The sequence below is a fragment of the Triturus cristatus genome, chromosome 1_1 (genome assembly GCF_964204655.1).
Source record: "Triturus cristatus chromosome 1_1, aTriCri1.1, whole genome shotgun sequence".
Lineage (NCBI taxonomy): Eukaryota > Metazoa > Chordata > Amphibia > Caudata > Salamandridae > Triturus > Triturus cristatus.
In genome coordinates this window covers 7,466,018-7,485,442 of record NC_140579.1, presented here as the reverse complement: position 1 = coordinate 7,485,442, position 19,425 = coordinate 7,466,018, and the positions used below count along the sequence as shown (strand labels likewise).

The 19,425-nt window shown below is 46.5% G+C and overlaps 1 protein-coding gene across 1 annotated transcript; it reads right to left on the bottom strand.

Moving 5' to 3' along the window:
• Positions 1 to 443: 443 nt before the first annotated feature.
• LOC146869093 (UPF0739 protein C1orf74 homolog) lies at positions 444 to 19,143 on the bottom strand. The gene is made up of 2 exons (XM_085653358.1): positions 19,104 to 19,143; positions 444 to 1,408 (listed from the first exon to the last, which is right to left on the bottom strand). The coding sequence occupies exon 2, from the start codon at positions 1,248 to 1,250 to the stop codon at positions 444 to 446; it is 807 nt and encodes a 268-aa protein (XP_085509484.1). The 5' UTR covers positions 1,251 to 1,408; positions 19,104 to 19,143.
• Between the last annotated feature and the right edge of the window lie 282 nt (positions 19,144 to 19,425).

Here is a 19,425-nt window from a genome sequence, read left to right as displayed (position 1 = left end):
TATCAAATGAGCCCCTTTGAATATTCATAATTACAAAAGAAAACTCTAAATCGTGTAACTTTTCTAAAATGCTGTTCAGTTACTAAAAGCCACAACATCAGGAAGGAATCTCCTTAAAAGCTGGGGTGTCTACAAGATGTGTGCACGAGAGGAATAAACCTGGGATTTTGGTCTCCTGTAACTGTGATTTTCCCTGGATTACAAAATGTAGTTAAGTGCTCACATTAAGACATAGATCTCCCACCCAAAGATAGAGAAAAAAGAATAAAGCATGAATGGAGAGAAATGTGAAATACATTCCCCGTATCAATTATTCTTCCGAAGTAGGATGGTATTGGTATAGTCCAACAACAATTCCCAGCAATGGCGAGATACAGTGCCAGAGGCGTATGTAGATCTGTGGTGAAGGCTCACACCACTAATTTTTAAAACATGGATGTGATTTACAAAGCTACGGCTGTCAAGACTGTCAAATGACTGGTCACACTTAAATTAGTAAAACAATTCTGTTTAGAAAAAGCATTCTTCAGGTTTTCAGTCCAAGAGTCTAGATACTCCCTCAAGCAGTGGTGCAATACCTCTGGAACGCTAAAGGAGTAAAGCTGAAATCGCATGCTATCGCTCTTCTTTAAACATGATCCATCTGCACTGAAGACCCGAAGAGGCATGAGGGCTAAGCAATTTTCAAACCCTTTCCTTGTATCAAACCAGTAGGAAGCAGGATACCCCAAAAGAACGCCAAATATGCTGCACAAATTCCATTCTTGGCAGTTTACTGCCCCCATAGACACAGTTCCAGGTTCACCATTTCTAAATAGGGTGAGATGACTCAACAGTTCAAAAACGTGTCCCTTGATCTCCTCGGAATGGCATGGTTCACAGACCGTCGGACTTGTCTGGCCTGTCGAAGCATCAACAAAGGCAACAGCATTTCTGTGCAGAGCAGATTCCAGATTCAACACTGCATTCTCCACATTCACCACAATTATGTTATCTACTATGTCAAGGAGATGTACGTGGTGCTTGATCCAACCAATGAGTTGAAGTTCCTGAAGGAAGTTGCAGAGTGGCACAATCCCAGCTGTGCTGTAATCATACAGGAAGGCAGGTTTCAACCCACAATCTACAGCTAGTATTTCAGTGGCAAGGTTCAAGGAGATGGATGGAGGGAAATTCTTCTTCTTCTTCTTCCCTGTCCCCAGATGACGTTGTGCTGCTGCGATCAACAGTGGAGAAAATGCTGCAGACATTATTTGGCGGTTCAAGCAAACATTTTGTCTGTTTCAGTAAACTAATCCAAGAAACTATCTTGAACCCTTATTGAATTAGGCTGATTCCATGCGATCACTGCTCTCAAATTTGTGAACTCATTACACATGTAATTTTGCTTTTGTTATGCTTCCATTCACTGAAAGAAAAAAAAAGAACAATGTATGATTACAAGTTACATAAATAAGTCACTTAGATTAATGTAACCAAATGTGTGAAGAAAAGATTCACTTGACAAAGTAGTAGATACACGTCAACAGGGTTTAGCATTAAGAATGGTCAAAGTACTATTACAGTTGGTCACACAGAATACTCAGACTTGGTACAGTCTGTGTTACTGTTACTTTCCAATTAGTATATTCGCATGGCCAGGCAGGTACATTTACTACTGGATTGCTTTCACCAGCCTCTAGTTCAATGATAAGTGCATCCGTGCGGCTGGATAACGTTACTGGAATCAGGATAGAATTGTCCAGCAGTAAAATCATTAAAGGCGGTTAGGGGATTACAGAATCGGAATAACAGATCTGTGCCGAACTTTGCACCTACCAGACTGCTCCTACATTTGAAGAATATATCTATTTCGAAATTCTCAAAAAGTCTCAGGAGTAAAATGTATACATGCAGAATGTGTACAAGTTTTCAAATCCTCATAGGAAATGTAACACGAGTGACTATTTGCACATGTAACATTTTTATTTCTCCACAAAGAAAGTATTTTCCCCTCTGCACATACCATTTTCTCTATATCCCCTCTTAATTTTGGTGGCAATTATTTACCATTCATATTGTGGAAGCAAACTTAAAGAAGTCCATTTGTATATTTTTCCATGTTTGGAAACTACTTGCAAATTGTTGGAGATTACCCACAAGATTAAGTTTCTGTGGGCATTGAAGAACCTTTACAGGTCGACTAAACCCAGAAGGCCCACTACCTAATACACTTCTACTACTACTTTTACAATTGTGAAAAGTCCACCATACTAGCAAAATTGCAGCACTCGTCAATGCATGTACTGAAAAGTCTGTCATTTCTCATTAACCAGAATCAGGAATTTTTGCCAGGCAATCAAAATGTTTGCATCCATAAATTTATCTTGGGTACAAAAACACTTTAAAAACATAGAGCCCGTGGTAGTTCTGTTTGCAATCGTTAGTTGATAAGAACAACCTTTTTGACCTCGAATATCTTTTGGATCCATTTGAGACGTCATCCTCAAACCTTTCACAGATGCGGAAGCACATGGGTTTGATAGGTTTCATGAGTCTAGTAAAGACATTCCAAAACCTGTAATTCACATTTAAAATCCCATAAGCATATTTCCTCACTGACACACCAAAAACCTCTAAACAATTTGAACCCAAACTTGAACCAGATGGTATTGCTTGGCCAAAATGTAAATACTTTTCTGGTCTGGTGTAAATCTGTTCAATAATTCTGAAAACAACCAAAAATGAGAGATTAAAAATGTCGCACGTCTGAATTCTGAATCTAACTCCATCACTCACAGGCTGAGAGAATTGAGAATTTCTTAATGTGACTTGTCAGACTTGCGCAAGCCATGGATTGTAAAAAAATATTGTGCAGTCTCATGAGAGCAAAGTGGGTACATCACAAACTGAAGGAGGGGTGGAAAAATTCCATGGCGCACAAAAATCAACTACTAACCACCAGTGGCAAATCACACTTTGACTCAAGGGGTGACATACAGCCTTTTTTATTCCCTAACACACTTTCACTGACTCACTTTTACTGACTAGGATATTAAGCAATAGAGTAAAGAGGCACTAGGCTATACACCAAGGATCTTAGACAACATCCCTATATCCAATAATACTAGCCCATCCCTGTTCCACTTTAGGAACGAGTTGCATATGCATCTCTTTAAAGAACACTACATCGTGATGAAATACACTTTTGCTATCAAGAATCAACTATTTTTCCAATCACTAAATGACTGCATCCTAGCCTTTGACACTGTACAGCTCTCGGCTGCCTTTTGGGAAGGCATGCGCTATACATATAACACATACATACGTACATACAATAGTCCTGTGACTGAGCTCCAACAAGTCCTTAATAGTCTGACCCAAGAAAAGTAAACTTGTATCTTTGAGGAATCTTTGGCTTACTCTTTCTTGTATCTTCCTCCATCTCAGGAAATTCCACACATTTCAGCCTCAGGAGGTAAGTTTCATAATGACACATAAGCATTCATTTCAGGGCCTTAGTCACCTTTAGCCCTGCAAGTCAACAGCAGACTAGTGCCATCACTTCTGGAGCAACATTTATCAATGGTCTTAAGCAGACAGGTTGGACTTCATCAGAGCAGCAGGCAGCTAAGACCTCTCACCTTTTCAGATCCAAGAAAATTCTCTGCTCAGACTGGGTCAAGTAAGGTATTTTAAAGTATAAACCAGTCAGTCCATCGGTCTTTCAGCAAGTTATCCAGCCAATCTTTTTTTTTTTTTAACACCTTTATTTTCATTTTCAACAATCCTGCAGCAGTTACACAAACAGTATTGGCTGCAATCCACAGTACCTTCATGAGGAGCTCGGCTGGTTAGGTTGAGGACTTTACTGATCACAATAGCACATTGGGGCTCTCCTCTCCAGCCATCATTGATTATTTTCCCATTCTGGCTCACTCACGCTAATATCGGGCTCATCTTGATTTGCATTTAAGAACACCCCACTCAGTTCCCTCCATTCCCTGAGGTCATCTGCCAATTTCTCATCCCTTCGGCTCAATTTCATATGTTGTTCTTCTGCCATTGTCCACTCTCTCACATTGCGGTGCCATGCATCTACTGTGGAGGAGTTATGCCCCATCCATGTTATAGCAACCCTACGTTTTGCTAACACTAACAGCAGCTGCATTAACTTGTACACCATCTTGCATCCTTTAGTTTTTTTAATGTGACCCAGTAAACAGTGTAGCGGTGAGCAGTCAATTTGGAATATTCCCCTCTGTACATCGGCCCTTACCTGCGTCCACAATACATCCATCCTAGGGCAACTCCAAGCTAAGTGTAGAAAATCTGCTGCTCTATCCCCACATCGTGGAAAGTGATCTGTTCGAGAAGGTGTAATACGATCAAGTTTCGCTGGCATATATGTGTGGGGCAAAAAATTGTAATGCACCAACCTAAAACGTGCTTTACAGGATACTGTATGTGTCAGCCCACTAATGGCGGTGCACATCTTATCTTACATGGGTGTTTGCAGGTCTGCATTCCATGCCTCCCTCGCCCTAGGGGGAAGACCAGCAGCATCCAACCTCATCGTTTTGTAAAGCAAGCAGATCAATCGACGTCCAGCGTCACAGGTTCGAATTAGGTCTATGGTGTGTGTTGTCTGCAGGATCACGGGATAGGCAGCCCATGTCACTTTAAACGCTTCCACCAACCGTGTGTAGTGCAAGTAGTGCCCTAGTACCAGTGTGAGATTCCCACATGCCTCATCATGTTTTAAAAGTCTCACCAGTGTATAAGTCTGCCATCACTTTGCAGCCATCGTCCCTCCAATCCTGGAATGACATGTGTGCCATCATTTGTTGCACTGGCGCCAATATCCCTACAGGCAGTTCCTGATGAAACGGGCCATGTTTCAGGACTGATTCCACGTACAACTGCCAAACAGAAGAGGTTTGACCTACTATGTAGGCCACTTCACCTGTGACCACACCAATAGTCTCTTCTCCCAGTTGTCTCCCTCATCAAACCACCGGGTTGCATGTTGCAGATGCGTCGTGTAATAATCTAGTAATCCCGCCTTGGCGCCTCCAGTCGCACCTCCTCATACCGTCGAGACAGGGTGCTCAGTGCCACCCTACTATTGGGACCCGCCTAGAGCAGAGATGTGAACACCGAGCTCAGTTGTTTACAAACAATCTTTGGGATAGCGCATAATGGATTCTGCAAAGCATAAAGACAGTGTGCGAGTACCACCATCTTGGACAGTGCCAGTCTGCCCATCAGTGAGAGCGGCAACAAGTTCTAAAAGGCCACCGATCTCCACAATGCAGCGAGTACTCTATCCACATTTAGGTTGAGCAGTTGGGCATCTGTAAGCGCTACCTGTACAGCCAGATAGCTAAAATGTGCCAGTTTCCCAGCACAACCTAAGGCAAGGGAAGCATTCATGGGGTAACTTTTCCATGTTCGCCCAGGGAAGATTAAGGATTTGTGGCGAATTAGATGCAGGCCAGAAAAGTGCCCAAAATCATAAAGGAGCCACAAAAGATTAAGTAGTGCCATCCAGGGTGAAGCTATGCAGAACAAAGCTTTGTCTGCATATAATGTAACATGCGGCTCCACCTAGACGAAAGGCCCACTTACCAATTTCTCGCCGCACCCAAACGGCTAACGGCTCAATCGCCAGGGCAAATAACAGTGGTGAGAGTGGGCACCCATGACGCATTCCCCTATTCACATTCTTGAGGGACTCTGGTCCACCCGAATCCTAGCGTGTGGGCCGTAAGAGCAATTTGACCCAGCTCTGAAACTACGGCCCTATGCCCACCACTCTCAGCACTTCCTGTTGGTAACCCCAATCCACAGTATCAAAGGACTTCTCCAGGTCTATCAACACCAGGGCCAGTTGCTCATTTCTATGCTTCGCTTCATGTAATATATGAGATTACCGCTGCAGATTCATGCCCGATCAAGTGCCTCCCCGTACTCTTGTAGTAGGGACTGCCCCACCGTAGCCGAGAATGCCTGATAGAACTCTGGCGGGAATCTGTCCGCCCTCCCCGGAGCATTCGCCCTAGGGAGCGCCTGTAGCGCTGCGCCCACCTACTCCAATGACAACTGGGCATACACTGCCTCCACACCCAACGGGGGTAGGTGCGCCAGGGGTAATCCCTCCAAAAGTGGTATATAGCGGTCTGCTTGGACAGCAGGGTCCGCCTTGTGCACTTTCCTTAAGTGTGGCCGAAATACCTCAAGAATGGCTGCTCTGGTGTACACTATTGTAGCTTCCGGCGTGAGCAGACACGTAGTCAGCGATAGGGCTTGTTCCTCCGCAAGATCCAGGCCAAAAGGTGCCCAGACTAGTCCCTATTCCTGTGTAACGTTCTCTGTACTGACGGAGTGTGCATTTATCTAGCCTATCCCATATGTCGCTGATGAGTCTGCGCAGACAGTTCTCTGTCATCAGCGGTCCAATGCACCTGTTCCTCTGCTTGGGCTGCCCCCAGGGTGTCCTCCTGCTCTTTGAGCTCCCGCTGGAGCTGTCGGCAGACCCCACACATTAGTCACATACATACATCCCTCAACACCACATTCAGTGCTTCCCACTCCGTGACCCTACTAGCCATCCCCTCCCATTTAAATGCCATATATTCCGTCAGTCCATGAGACAGTGCTTCCCTGCCTACCGGGTCCTCTAGGATTTTAGCAGACATTCTCCATGTCCTCGGTACCTGGACAGGACCTCCCCACTTCAATACTGAGTTAACTGGGGAATGGTCGGATAGAAAACGAGCTAAGTGTGTCACTACAACGTCTTCTCCTCTGGACAGTCCAATATGTAGTTAAAGACCCCCATCTACAGAATGGGTACGTCCAACTCCTGTATTATTAAGTCTTCCATGACCTGATAAAACGCTGGATCATTGGCATACGGGGCGTAGGAGTAGTCACAACCGTCTAGTGTTCCCCTAATCAGCACATAGCGACTGTTCACGTCCGCCTCCATATATGTCAATGTGAAAGTTATCCCGGGAGCCACCCATATCAACACACCCCTAGCATAAGTCAAATAGGAAGAATGGTACATCTGACCATGTCATTTCTTGGCCACCCAGTCTAGATGTCTCCTGTCAGCATGCTATAGATAAGTGATGTCTTTTCAAGAAGGTAAGCACTCTATGCCTCCTGGTACAAGTGCCTAGGCCCCGGACATTCCAGGTCAGTAGTTTAAATTCAGTTGCCATCCCCATGTACTGCGTGTTTCAAATAAATCCCCTGTTGCCGACCCTTAACCACTGTGTGCTGCTGCTGCTGCAAAAAGCTGCATCTAATAAACCAGCAATACATTAACAGCTCCCCCCCCCCATGGACAAATAACGTGCAACTGTGCAATCGTTAGTGCCCTCCCCCTGCTCGTGCCAGGATGTGCACAGCCTACCCATCAGTCCAACAGGGACTGGTTAATTCCCCAGGGAGAACTAGAGTCCTGACCGGGATCAAACCATCATTGTGATCAGCCATAGCCCACGGAGGGGCAACAATGCATCAATCTCCAGTGTGTACACAATGCAGGCGACAGTTGCTCCTCTCATCCACCATCCCTCCCAAGTCTCCCGCCCAGCCACACCACCATTCGACCATCAAACAGTTCTGCAGCGTTACCACACGCACTGAAACCAGGGTCTACAGCACAAGTGCACATGGTCACTGCACTATCATAACAATAAAGAAGAAACAATCAGGTATAGTCTTGGGCACCACTCTCAGTCGTCTTCCGTTTCCGGTGCTGGAGCTGGCAGGGAGTCAAGAACAACATCTTCTGTTGGGCTCAGGGTCACTGGCACATCTCCAGGCTCCAGTATGGACGAGGGAGAATGTGAGTCTGAAGCCTGTGTTTCTAAAGTCCCAAGGTGCATGGTGCCATCCTCTCGAAAGGTGACCCTCTGTTACCCCAGCGGCATCTCGCTAGGCCCCCCTGCGGTCTGTCCATTTCGTTGCAACCCCCCACTTGGACATGAGAGCCCCATCGTCACCTCTGGCTACGCGGTTCATGGGGAAGGGGAGCATCTCCCCGAATCTCAAGTCTCCCACACCTCCTCCGCCGTCTCAAAGAAATGTGCTTTTCCTTGCACCAGAACCTTCAGTTTAGCTGGGTACAAAAGCATCTACTGTAGTTGCAAGGTCCGCAGCTGCTGCTTGGCTCCCAGAAATGACCTGAGCAGTTCCTTCGCCTGCCTGGTGTAGTTCGGGTATATGGTGATTTTACTATTGCCATGGGTAAGATTTTAGCGCTCACATGCTACATGCAGTTTACAGTCGGGGTCACGGTAGTTAAGTGTTTTGGATAGAATAGTCCACGGCTGGGCCCCAGGGGGTGCGGCGGCACCAACGCTCTTTCCACAACGAAAAAGTCAGGCAGGTACCATGGGCACAGTTGAGTACGGATCCACTGTTCCGACGAGCTCCCCTCATCTTGTTTCGGGAACCCCAGGACGCGGATATTGCTGCGCAGGGCCCAACCCTCCGCATCTTCGACCCGACGCTCCAGAGCCCTCATGGTCATGGCCATTTAAGTCACCTGCTTTTCATAAAAAACACCTCTCCTCTTAGCTCAACAATGTCTCCATCCGCTGTGGACACCTTGTCCACTACTTTTCTCAGGTCCGCCCTCAGTAGATTCACGTCCACCGAGACTATTTCTATTTGGTGTTCCAGGGCCGTTCTGGAGCCCTATATGGCTGCCAGCAGGTCCACGCTGGAGGGTTCCCCACCTCTGTCTTCCCCCTCTTCGCTGGTACCCTTTTGTCTAGTTATCCACTGTTGGGGGTGTTGCATCGTGGTATATTGAGTTATTGTGTTGGCGGAGGGGACACGGTGCCTTATCCTTACCCATGTCACAGAGGTCCAGGGCATCCTGTGTTTCAGCCAACAATTCCAATGGCATGTTCAAAAGAAGGCTAGGGCGCTGCTGGGTCCATTTAACGCCCCGCGCCATGGTGGGGGCCAAGGCCATTGGTGCACCACCACCCAGTCTGCCCTCAATCCAGCCACCCATGGTCAAGCCCCTGGGAGCACCGAAGTACAAGGCGCTCCAGGTCAGTTCCACTGCTCATGTAGAGAATCAGAGTTCTCCAGCTCTACCCATAACTGGGAAGGCGGCCACATGAGAACGATATGGTAGGCTTTGTGTGGGGCTTATTCATGACCCGGGTCCGTCCCCTGCTAACGTGGCTTTCCTACGACTCAGTGGGAATCCTCCAGGTTCCAGGATCACTGCTGTGCCCAGGGCGGGCCCCCCACAGAACCCTCAGGGGCCCCTGACAAGCCACTAGGTCGCAATGTCATCTGTGCAGGTCCACCCACATCTCCTCGGGCTCACAGCTATCCCTTATTGCCCAGCTTGGCGGATCCCTCTCCGCTGACTCACCGATCTGAAGGCCAGACGGGGCCCCGCCCCACCTCTCTTCGATGGCCCTCTGTCTCTCCCGTAATTTCTCACCCCTAGCATAGGTCCCTCAGGACCACTTCAATAACATCGCAGCACACACTGACGCAGTGGCCCCACCTGCTCTTCGTCCGCAGTTTCACCGGGGCTCCGGCCACGGCACAGGTCGCAAGCAAGGGCCGGCCACCTCGATGTCAGCCGCAGCACTCGCCGGGTGCCACAACTGGGGCAGTCCTCACCCCACCGGGGGCTGCAAGCACCCTTGCTCTCCTCCCCATGCTGCACCGTGCGACGACATGCGGCAGCGACCACCACAGCTGGGGAGCCGATATCCTCCTCCTTCTGCCCTCGCCCATGAGGCAGGGTGCACCGCAGCTCAGGATGTGGCCCTAGGACGTCATCACAGGCCACTGCCCAAAATAGTGGCCGCCAGGTGCCCAGTGCGCGTCTGCCGAAGCAGGTCTGTGTCTGCTACCGGCCTGCAGGATTCGGTAGGATTGCAGGATCAGGCTGGCCGGTTGCTTAAGAGCTCACGTCCTGTCAGCCATGTTGCTTGGCCACGTCACTGAGAGAATGAATTCCAACCAATCTTAATAAAGTTCCCAGGTTTCCCATTGACAGTACTGCAGCAAAGAGATGCATTTCTTTTCCTGGACATTCAATCTGTAGTATTAAATCTATCCCAGATTTCCATCCACAAAAACAGCAAATCCCTATGTGAGCTGTGCAGATTCCACCCCAGCCTCCAAACTCTAGTCATCTCCCTTCCAATTCATCACTGTGGGTGTCAAACGCCAATCCCTCCTTCCCATCCCCTCCCTAGGTAGGCCTTGTTCAAGACCTACAATAGGACACTGATCCACTAGCTCACCTGGCTTTTCCTTCTGTTATGCCTCAGAGTATACTCCTTCCCACTGATATTGTAAAAATACACCCTCCTCTCCAACTTCCTATACCTGTACTCTGTGCCACTGTTCTTTGTGCCTGCAGACCTGCTCATGAACTGCCTTACCAGAGTGACAGCTATAGGAATTTGGAAACCAAAGTATATGTTCTTTTAAACAGAGCACTCCTTGGTAGGCCTGAACGGCAGGCTGCTACCCTTGGAAAGATCAATAAATACGGTGTCCAGAGCAGACAAATGAGCAGAATACAGCATAAAGGTGGATTTATTTACAAGAAGATATAATGCAATGCCTCTCAACCTAACCCAGACTCTGTGCTACAAATGCTGATCTACATCCAGCACCAGAATGCAATGGCACGGGCATGGACAAATGGAAGACACTGACTGTGTTTTACTCATGTTACTGGCACAGTATGCACTGGCACATGTATGTGGCTTTGCCTACAGTCCACAGAAGACACTCTGGCACCTATAACCTTTGCCCCATTTGATATATGTGTATGGGTGAATGAGAGGTATGGTCATGGCTCCAAAAGTGTATTTCCCATGTAAATTACCATACACAATATTTGAAAAGACTTCGGGCCAAATGTTATTCTTTGTAAGTACTTTAGTCATAGGTTCTGGGCACCTGGTATGTCCCATGGTCAGTCCCTACGCAGAAAGAGATATATATATATATTCACTTAAAAAACCATAGGTTTCACACATGTTATAGTTAGCTGGACATTTCACTCGTAAAAAACCAATGAAATTCCCCCGTTATAGTTAGTTCAGATAACTATAACTCGAGCGCCCGCAATCCACTGTTCATGACGTCACATATTACATCACTCATGACATGGTCAGTGGCATCACTCATGACATCACTGATGACATCATCCTTGTGACATCATCCTTATGATAGAGTGGCGGTCGCGCGAGTTATAGTTATCTGAACTAACTATAACGGGGGAATTTCATTGATTTTTTATGAGTGAAATGTCCAGCTAACTATAACATGTATGAAACCTATGGCTTTTTAAGTGAATTTGCAAGGTTTTTTAAATGCTAATTCCTAACTATAACGTGTGTGAAACCTATGGTTTTTTTAAGTGAATTTGTAAGGTTTTTAAATGCTAAGTTATGTATGTTTTATTATATTTTTTATATATATATATTTTTTTAAAGGTTTTTCACCGTGCGCGAATGGTGCGCGCACCCTGCGATTTAAAAAAATATATATATAATGTTTTTTTCACCCTTCGGGGTCCTTCAGGGACCCCCTGACAAAGACTAGGGGGTCAGGAACTCTCTACCCTGCCCCCTTTTCACGTTCTCCACCTTTCTTTTTCACAGTCAGACACAAAACAAACAAAATGGCGGCCGACACTTCCTGATTTTGACCGATTCGAACATTGACTGACATGTAACCACCAATCAGAATTACGCTCGGCGCACGTTAAGGTGCGCGCACCGTGCGCGCCTATAGATATGTATGTACTTTTAACTGCAATTTTCTCAGGAACTACTGAACAGATTGACTCCATATATGCAAAAGGCACATCCCTGACCTGAGGACTACCTCTTTGCCAAATTTCAAGTAATTCTGTTCAGCCGTTCGGGCTGTACCTTCGACTAAAGGTCCTATGGGAAAATGCATGGGGAAAATGCGTTTTGGGACCCCCCTTTTTTCTCTTTTTGACGAATCACCCCGAGACTTTCAGGGTAGGAGCTGAGTGGAGCGCCCCATTAGTTTTGAAAATTTCGCGAGGATTCGTCAACCGGCGCCAAAGTTATTCATAATAGAATTTTCAGATTTCCTATGGAAACTCGGTCCTAACTATAACTATCTACTGGCGACCGCCAGTAGATAATATATATTTTTTTTACCTAAAAAAAAACAAAGGTTACAGGGACGTTATTTAGTTAGGAAATAGAGTTTACAGGGACGTTATAGTTAAGCTGTCACTCTAATGAAATAATGTCAGGGTTCGCTCGCCTTCCCAGAGCCTGTCTATTGAAAACAACATGCGGGAACATTTTCTTTGCTTTTCTTATCCCTCTCTTTACACCTATGCAGAACTCCCTAAAGTGTTAAAAGGACTCTCACCAACTGAGATTCGCCATGGCAAGCTTCATCATCGAGACCTCAACCAGATACCTCGTATATCTGGAGGGGGCCGGACCCTGGAAACCAAGGTATCTCTGATTGTATGAATCTATATATGTTTCTGTGCGCTGTTTCTGTGGTACATTTACAAGAGTTTTTGACATTGTCACCAAGAGTCCTGCGGGGCCCAGTGAGGTCCCCTGGGTGATCATGCCAGAGCAGCCCCCGGGCTCCTGAGGAATCCCGCTGGCTCAAAAAAGAATTTATGAAAGAAGGAAAATGTAGGGTGTGGGTCAGACCAGACCTTATTGCTAACACTGCGCTTCACACATTTCCACACCATGCCATGCACCGATATGATACACTGCTTATCAGCTTACATATTGCATAACTGATGATATCTGCAATCTACAGTGTAATCGATGACAGTGCAAGTTATAATTAGGTAAATTATGTATATCTTGTGGAATTCAGTGTTTTTTAGGTTTCTAAACATTAGTGCACCGGTCTCCAACCTTTTCTGCAGTGAGAGCTACTTATGATCAGTGAAAATCATTCAACGGCGGCACCGCCGTTAATGCCGAGGAGAGTCGCCCCACCTGCTGCGAGTGCAGCAGGCACACACAGAATAATAAAATGGTCATTACCTTACCATTTTATTATTCTATGTGCCGCTGGCCAAGCTACTACAAGTCTGGAGTTTGTAGCGCGGAATCAGCGCCAGGCCTAAAGAAGCCGAGCGCAAGGTCCGTGTGGGGACATAATAGGAAAAGCGTTTCTGGAGATATAAAGGACCCTGGCCATGGAGAGCACGATGAGCCAGAACTAGAGATTTAAATTTGATTCTGGCTGCAACCGGTAGCCAGTGCAGTGCGTGGAGATGGACCGTAACACTCTTCCTGGACGAAATACCCAGAAGTAGTCTAGCCGCCTTGTTCTGGACTACCTGGAGATGTATGAACATGTGTGTATATAAATGGGATATATGAGTATGGGGTGAATGAGTCTGTCATATGTACTTGTGGCACAGGACATACCTTCGCCATATGCAACCCTTTTTTTTAAATGGAAGAAATTTAAAGTGCAAAAAATTATATAATATGGAACAAATTTTTGCACTTTAAATTTCTCCCGCTTCAAAAAATGACTGTAATTTTCAGTTATAAATATGACATTGTGTCTACCAGCCACTGGGAGCAAGATGCCTTCTGTGTGTAAATGCTCGGGAGACATGGTGCCATGTTTACAGAAGCCTTTGTATTAAGCATCCTGACCTTCAATAGCACAAGCTGCGGGCTGCGTAGCCAAACTTTCTTTCAGAAATGAATCCCTGGCATACAAACTTTATGGTGAACTTTCGAAGGTGACTTTTCATTGTTTCTGGTTCTGGGTCATGCAGAGCAACACCGAGAGAGCAGAGGTGTGCAGATGCCGGGTGGAGACCAGAAGGCAGCTGCAGAGGCTGTGGAGCGGCGTGGAGGCAGAATATGCAGAACTGAATGGGGGAGGGGGGCGGGCTGGGGCATGTTAGGGCCGTCCTGGTCCAGTCAGCTGTCTACTTGACATCTACTTGCCGACCACGCCCGGTCCGTCAGTGGCGCCTCCGGGGGCCTTGGGACCGACAGGGTTGAGTCCCCTGCCACCCATTGCATTAGCCAGCACCGCCCCACAAGCATTGCAGAAAAAGCAGAGTGCAGACGCTGGGAGGAGACAGCAGAGGCCGCCGTATTGGTACCCCCTTGGTCCGTTAGCCATCTACTTGCCGGTCACGCCCGCGGGACGGTCTGCAGCAACCAGTGGCAGCTTTGACTGCTCCGGGGCAACCTGCCCGCAGCACACAGCAAGTCATCTCCTCAGTAAACGCAAGACAAGACCACCATTAGCAACACTTGCTGGCCAACGTTCCTCGGGGATGAATAGGATCCAGTTGCAGTTGGCGGTTTATCCCTATCCCCGTCAGTTGCCATACGCCCCAGTGCCCCATGCACAGGTCCACCCTCCGGAAATACATGTCCAGAGCAAGGGTCCGGCATAAGCAAGCAAGGTGGTAAGGCTCTAGAACCGCGACACAACAGCTGCAAGGCGTGGAGGCGGCCGGCACTAGTACGGTGCGACTTGTGCCTCTCCAACATTAGGGCACATATCAGCCATGCTCTGCGCATGTAACACAAGAGGAGCGCACAGCATTCAGCACACCTCCAACAGCCACCCAAGTAACCAAAGGCTCCACCACCGCCATCCAGCCACCCAGCTAGACTTAACACCACCCATGGCTTTTAATCACGTCTGTTAAAGTCCAGGTTTCTGCCAGGAGATACTCAATGTGTTCCTCTCCCCGCCCATCTAGACCGCTGAATGCCATAACCACACATATGCGTGGTTAAGGCAGATGCGTGGTTTAGGCAAGCGTTGTTCTGCTTGTGTGGAATGGCAGGTATGAGTCAGCTCGGTTGTTAAGGCTGTTTTCCTTTTGTAGGTCCCTTGAGAGGGTGAGCTTGTAATCTTGCATGGGAAAGGGATATTTGGCCTGACCCATCCCAGATGGTAACTGCAAGGCTTATTTTGCCCGTGTGCAAGAGTGAATCGGTGACCCCTGTAAGCCAGGAGAGGGACACTGTGGGCTGCGCCATGCATTGAGTTCTGTGCAGGGACCGCCAAGCCCATACCGGCTCTTTGAAGTGACCCAGAATGCCAGAGGGAGCGACCATAGAAGTAATATTGCCAACAAAGTGCCAAGACTTCTGTATGCCTTAGTGGCAACCCAGTATGCCAGGAGGGGCTGCCATGGTACATGTTTTGACGTCCTGATTCGAATGAGCCCTGGCAGTGACACACGGATTTAGTATCAGAAAAAGTCACAAATGAGGAATTTAGTGCTTTGACGCTGCCGGCTATTATTCATCTTTATTTAAGAAAGAATGATACAAGTCATAAAAGGTCACAAAGAGGATCGTTCTACTCTTTGCTGTTTCTACAAATGAACCTTTAATGAACCAAGCCACGCAAACAAGAAATTTGGGTTCTGCCTTGAGGCGGAAAGATTTTTACTCTTCCTAAACTAAAGAAACAGTGACATTTCCAACACAAAAATCTTTTCCCCGCTCTTCAAGTAATACACAATTGTTTCCTATTTCGGAAATTACCCAGACCTCGTCCTGAGGAGAACCCGTAAAGGAATTAGGGTTTGAAACGCACAGACCACGACTGATGGGGTATCCTTGCACAACGTGGATCAATATGGAGGACTAAAAATTAATTTTCAGTGTAAAAGAAAAACAATCCCATCAAGTCCATATTAGATATCTTGGACCCCCATACTGTACACCAAGAGCCCCTGTTGTTAATCTATCGCTCTGGCTCCCCAAATGTAGGACTGGTTGAATATTGAATTTTCCATGTTTTTTATTTGTTTATGCTTTAAGATTTGTTTGTCACAATGAACACAAAGATTTTTTTAAACGTTGTACATTTCATAATAGAAAGTTGATATTTCTCTCTTGCTTGAAAAGATATTTAAGATTATAAAGTGATATGAGCATTTGTAAAAAAATATCCAGAGGTCATGTTTATTGAGTAAAAAGGATCTTCACAAAGAAGTAAAATTGTTAAAATGACGCAGCCACCTATTGTTGTTTCGTGTTTATATGGTATAGGTTACGGCACAGGAGAGTTACTGCAGCAACCCCATATGCCAGGAGCGACATGGTACAAAGTATTGTCAAGTTCGCCCCATCACCAGGGAAAACTAAAGCTGCGACCTGCGGGTCGAAACTGAGCACCAAGACCTGCCCCCTCACTGACCCTGTGGATTAAGGAGGACGCCGAGTGGACTTTATTCCGCCGCTGACGTCCAATTTGGGAGTACAAGATCAACTCCTTCCCCCCTGTGTGGGGACTGGCTGAACTTATTGCACCAACAGACGCCTAGAGCACCTCCAATCGCTGTTGAGACAGGCAGCACTGCTTGGGGGAGAGCCTGCGACTGCTGCTGCGTGTACCACAAGCTGCCCGAATATGCTGAGCAGGTTCAGAGCATTGCAAGGGCCAACAGACGGGCACCCGCTGAAGTGCTGAACGCTTCTGTGCTGCTGGAGCGGGCAAGACTTGATTTGTGCCCCGGGTGATTAGCTGCTGAAGGTGATGTGGCACTGTAGACACTTTTGACGATTTCCTGAGAGTCAAAGAGGACTCTTGAGTAAGGCCTACTAGTGAGCATTCCCTGGATGCGGCCATCAGTGAAAGCAGAATTATCCTGTACACACTGCAAGGGAGAGTGTGGGAAAGGGGTTTACTAGATAACGACTAGAGCCCCGGCCTCAAGTGGATTGCGTTATTGTTTCCGAATATCGTACACTTCTTTGAATGAACAGAGTTAGAAATAAAACACTTCTTTCTATGGTAAAAACAATTATTTGACTGGAGATTGATTTATTGACATTACTGAGTGCACTTTGAGTTCTGACTTGTGTTCACTAATCTCTACCTACACATCCCTACCCCGCCGCCCTCCTGAGGAGCCTTTGACTGCTCAGACTGCTCATCCAAAGCTACTGCTCAGAGTCAAGTGCAGAAGGGGTAATTGGCCCAGTTGCTCAGGATCCATAGTAGGTCGGGCCCCGGGAAAACAGAGTTGGGCTGAAGAAAAATGAAGGCGGGAAAACTGAGATAAGTGAAAAGGATTTATTTCCAATAATTGAAGCACCCACGACCGAGCGCTCCCGCTGCGTGCCAGGATCTCGGCCAACTGATTAACGTTAACAGAATCCTGGCACGCATAGAGCAGAGCCCGATCGTGGAACCATATTCAAACAATACATAGACAGTGAGACACCCTCGCGCTGGCTGCAGCTCAATGATGCCTCCAAGCAAAGTAAGCAACGCTACACACTACAACTTTACCCCCCCCCCCCCCCCAAGAACAAAAGGAAAATAGAACTATGAAGCAGAAGAAAAACATTTGTCAAAAACAATGGTAAGCATAACTTGAAATTGAATGCAAAAGGAGTATCGAAAAGTCCTGGTTACAAATTCATGACAAAACATAATCATTGAACCTGGAGGGTAATCTTCTATTGCGAGAACCCAAATCAGCAGATCGCATGGAAAAACCGGCAGAAGTCGAAACAGTCTTAGAGACAAGACTTTCTTGCAGATTGACGTGTGAGGGTGAACATTGAGAGGGAAAAACTCTCCCAGTATCAGGTTCTCGCACAGTTGGTGAAACACCAGAAGTAGGATCATGCAACCAACTAGTCCAGCCACAATGTTCAACCTCGTGTTTAGACAACTTCAGTAAAGACTTGACCTGTGATCCAGAAAGATGCACAAGCGATCTTTCATTCCACCACCCCTTACTACCAAGGAGTGCTGAACCTTTACTTACACCGGTGACCTGAACAGGGGCAGAAAATTGAGACAAATCCTTGGGAACTTTTGGGGGATTTTTGATAAGAACCCAATCAAAGACTTTCAATTCCATATTATTAAAATATTTACCTGAATCATGCAAGGACTTCATAAGATTCTGCTAATGCAACACAATAGACTCAAGACTTCTGTTACGAGGGCCACCCTTATCATGTTTGTTTTGCAACCAATTGAGACACAAATCGGTGTGGGTATTTCTACCTCTCAAAAGGGTAAAAGGAGGAACTCCTGTGGTGCAGTGAGGAGAAATATTATAAGACCATAATTTAGCCTCAACACAATCTTGAACGTCTTGACCAGATGAAAGAGCTGCTTGAATGGCATCCTTAATTAATCTGTTCACCCTTTCAACCAAACCATTGGACGCTGGGGAATACACAGCAACTTTAAAATGAGTGACATAGTTTTCAGCTAAAGATGTACACATCTTGTTCGAGACAAAATGGGTACCACTGTCAGTTACAATAATAGATGGCGAACCTTCCACAGCAAAAACATTTTTCAAAAATGTGAAAGCATTAGAGGTGCTGGCTGAATCACAGAACATATGATAAATCCATTTAGAATGGTAGTCAACCATCAGGATGAGAAACTTGAGGTTATGGGGTAAGACATCATAAGGTCCAGAAAAATCTAAGGTGAAGGTGCGGTCGTGCGCATTGTCTGTACGCGGTGAAGCAGAAAATGGCAATGAAGGCGCTGAAAATAAGTGAGGAGTTGGTGGGTGGGTGCTGGCACTGTGGATCCGGTCATCGCCAAATGAAGTAAAATGAAGACGAGAAAATTCTGAGATAAGTTGAAAGGATTTATTTCTAATAATTGAAGCACCCACGACCAAGCGCTCGCGCTGCGTACCAGGATCTCGGCCAACTGATTAACATTGACAGAATCCTGGCACGCACATAGCAGAGACCGATCATGGAACCATTTTCAAACAATACATAGAGAGCGAGACACCCTCGCTCTGGCTGCAGCGCAATGATGCCTCCAAGCAAAGTAAGCAACGCTACACACTACATGGGCCCAGTAGCCCCTCCGTGCCCTGAGCCCTCTGAAACGGATTCTGACAGACTCAGATACATTTTTGGAGTTACTAAAAACACAGTTTCTTGCTAGACTGTCAACAGAATTTGTGGTCTGCTCAAAATATCTACCGGCCTATTCAAACATAACTTCTCCAGTGGCTGCCTCTAGAAAATAGCCAAATTTAAACCTGGCTGCCTTTCTTACACCGCACAAACATATCCAACAACCACCACACTTACATAACAAATGACCTGTCCCACGAGGCTCCCACAACACAGAAAGCTTGGCAATGGCTGTTCTTCAAAGTGTATAAATGAGCACAAGGCAATCCTGCCAACCAACCGCTCTGCAGCCTGTTGCTTTCTTTTTAAAAGGAAGTGAAAATTCAATTGAAGGAAAACCTATCGGGCTAAACCCAGTCTACCGGGGGCATGAAACGCAAAGATAAACATGGCTGGTGTGTATGTGCTTTACAGCAGTTTTCCTTCCTTACTCATTTCAGCTTCGTTTCTCAGCTTTACTGACAAACCAATAATTACAGACATGGTTGAGACTCTGTTA

Excerpts from the sequence above, each read along its gene's own strand:
- LOC146869093 (XM_085653358.1), bottom strand. The coding sequence starts at position 1,250 with ATGTCTGCAGCATTTTCTCCACTGTTGATCGCAGCAGCACAACGTCAT.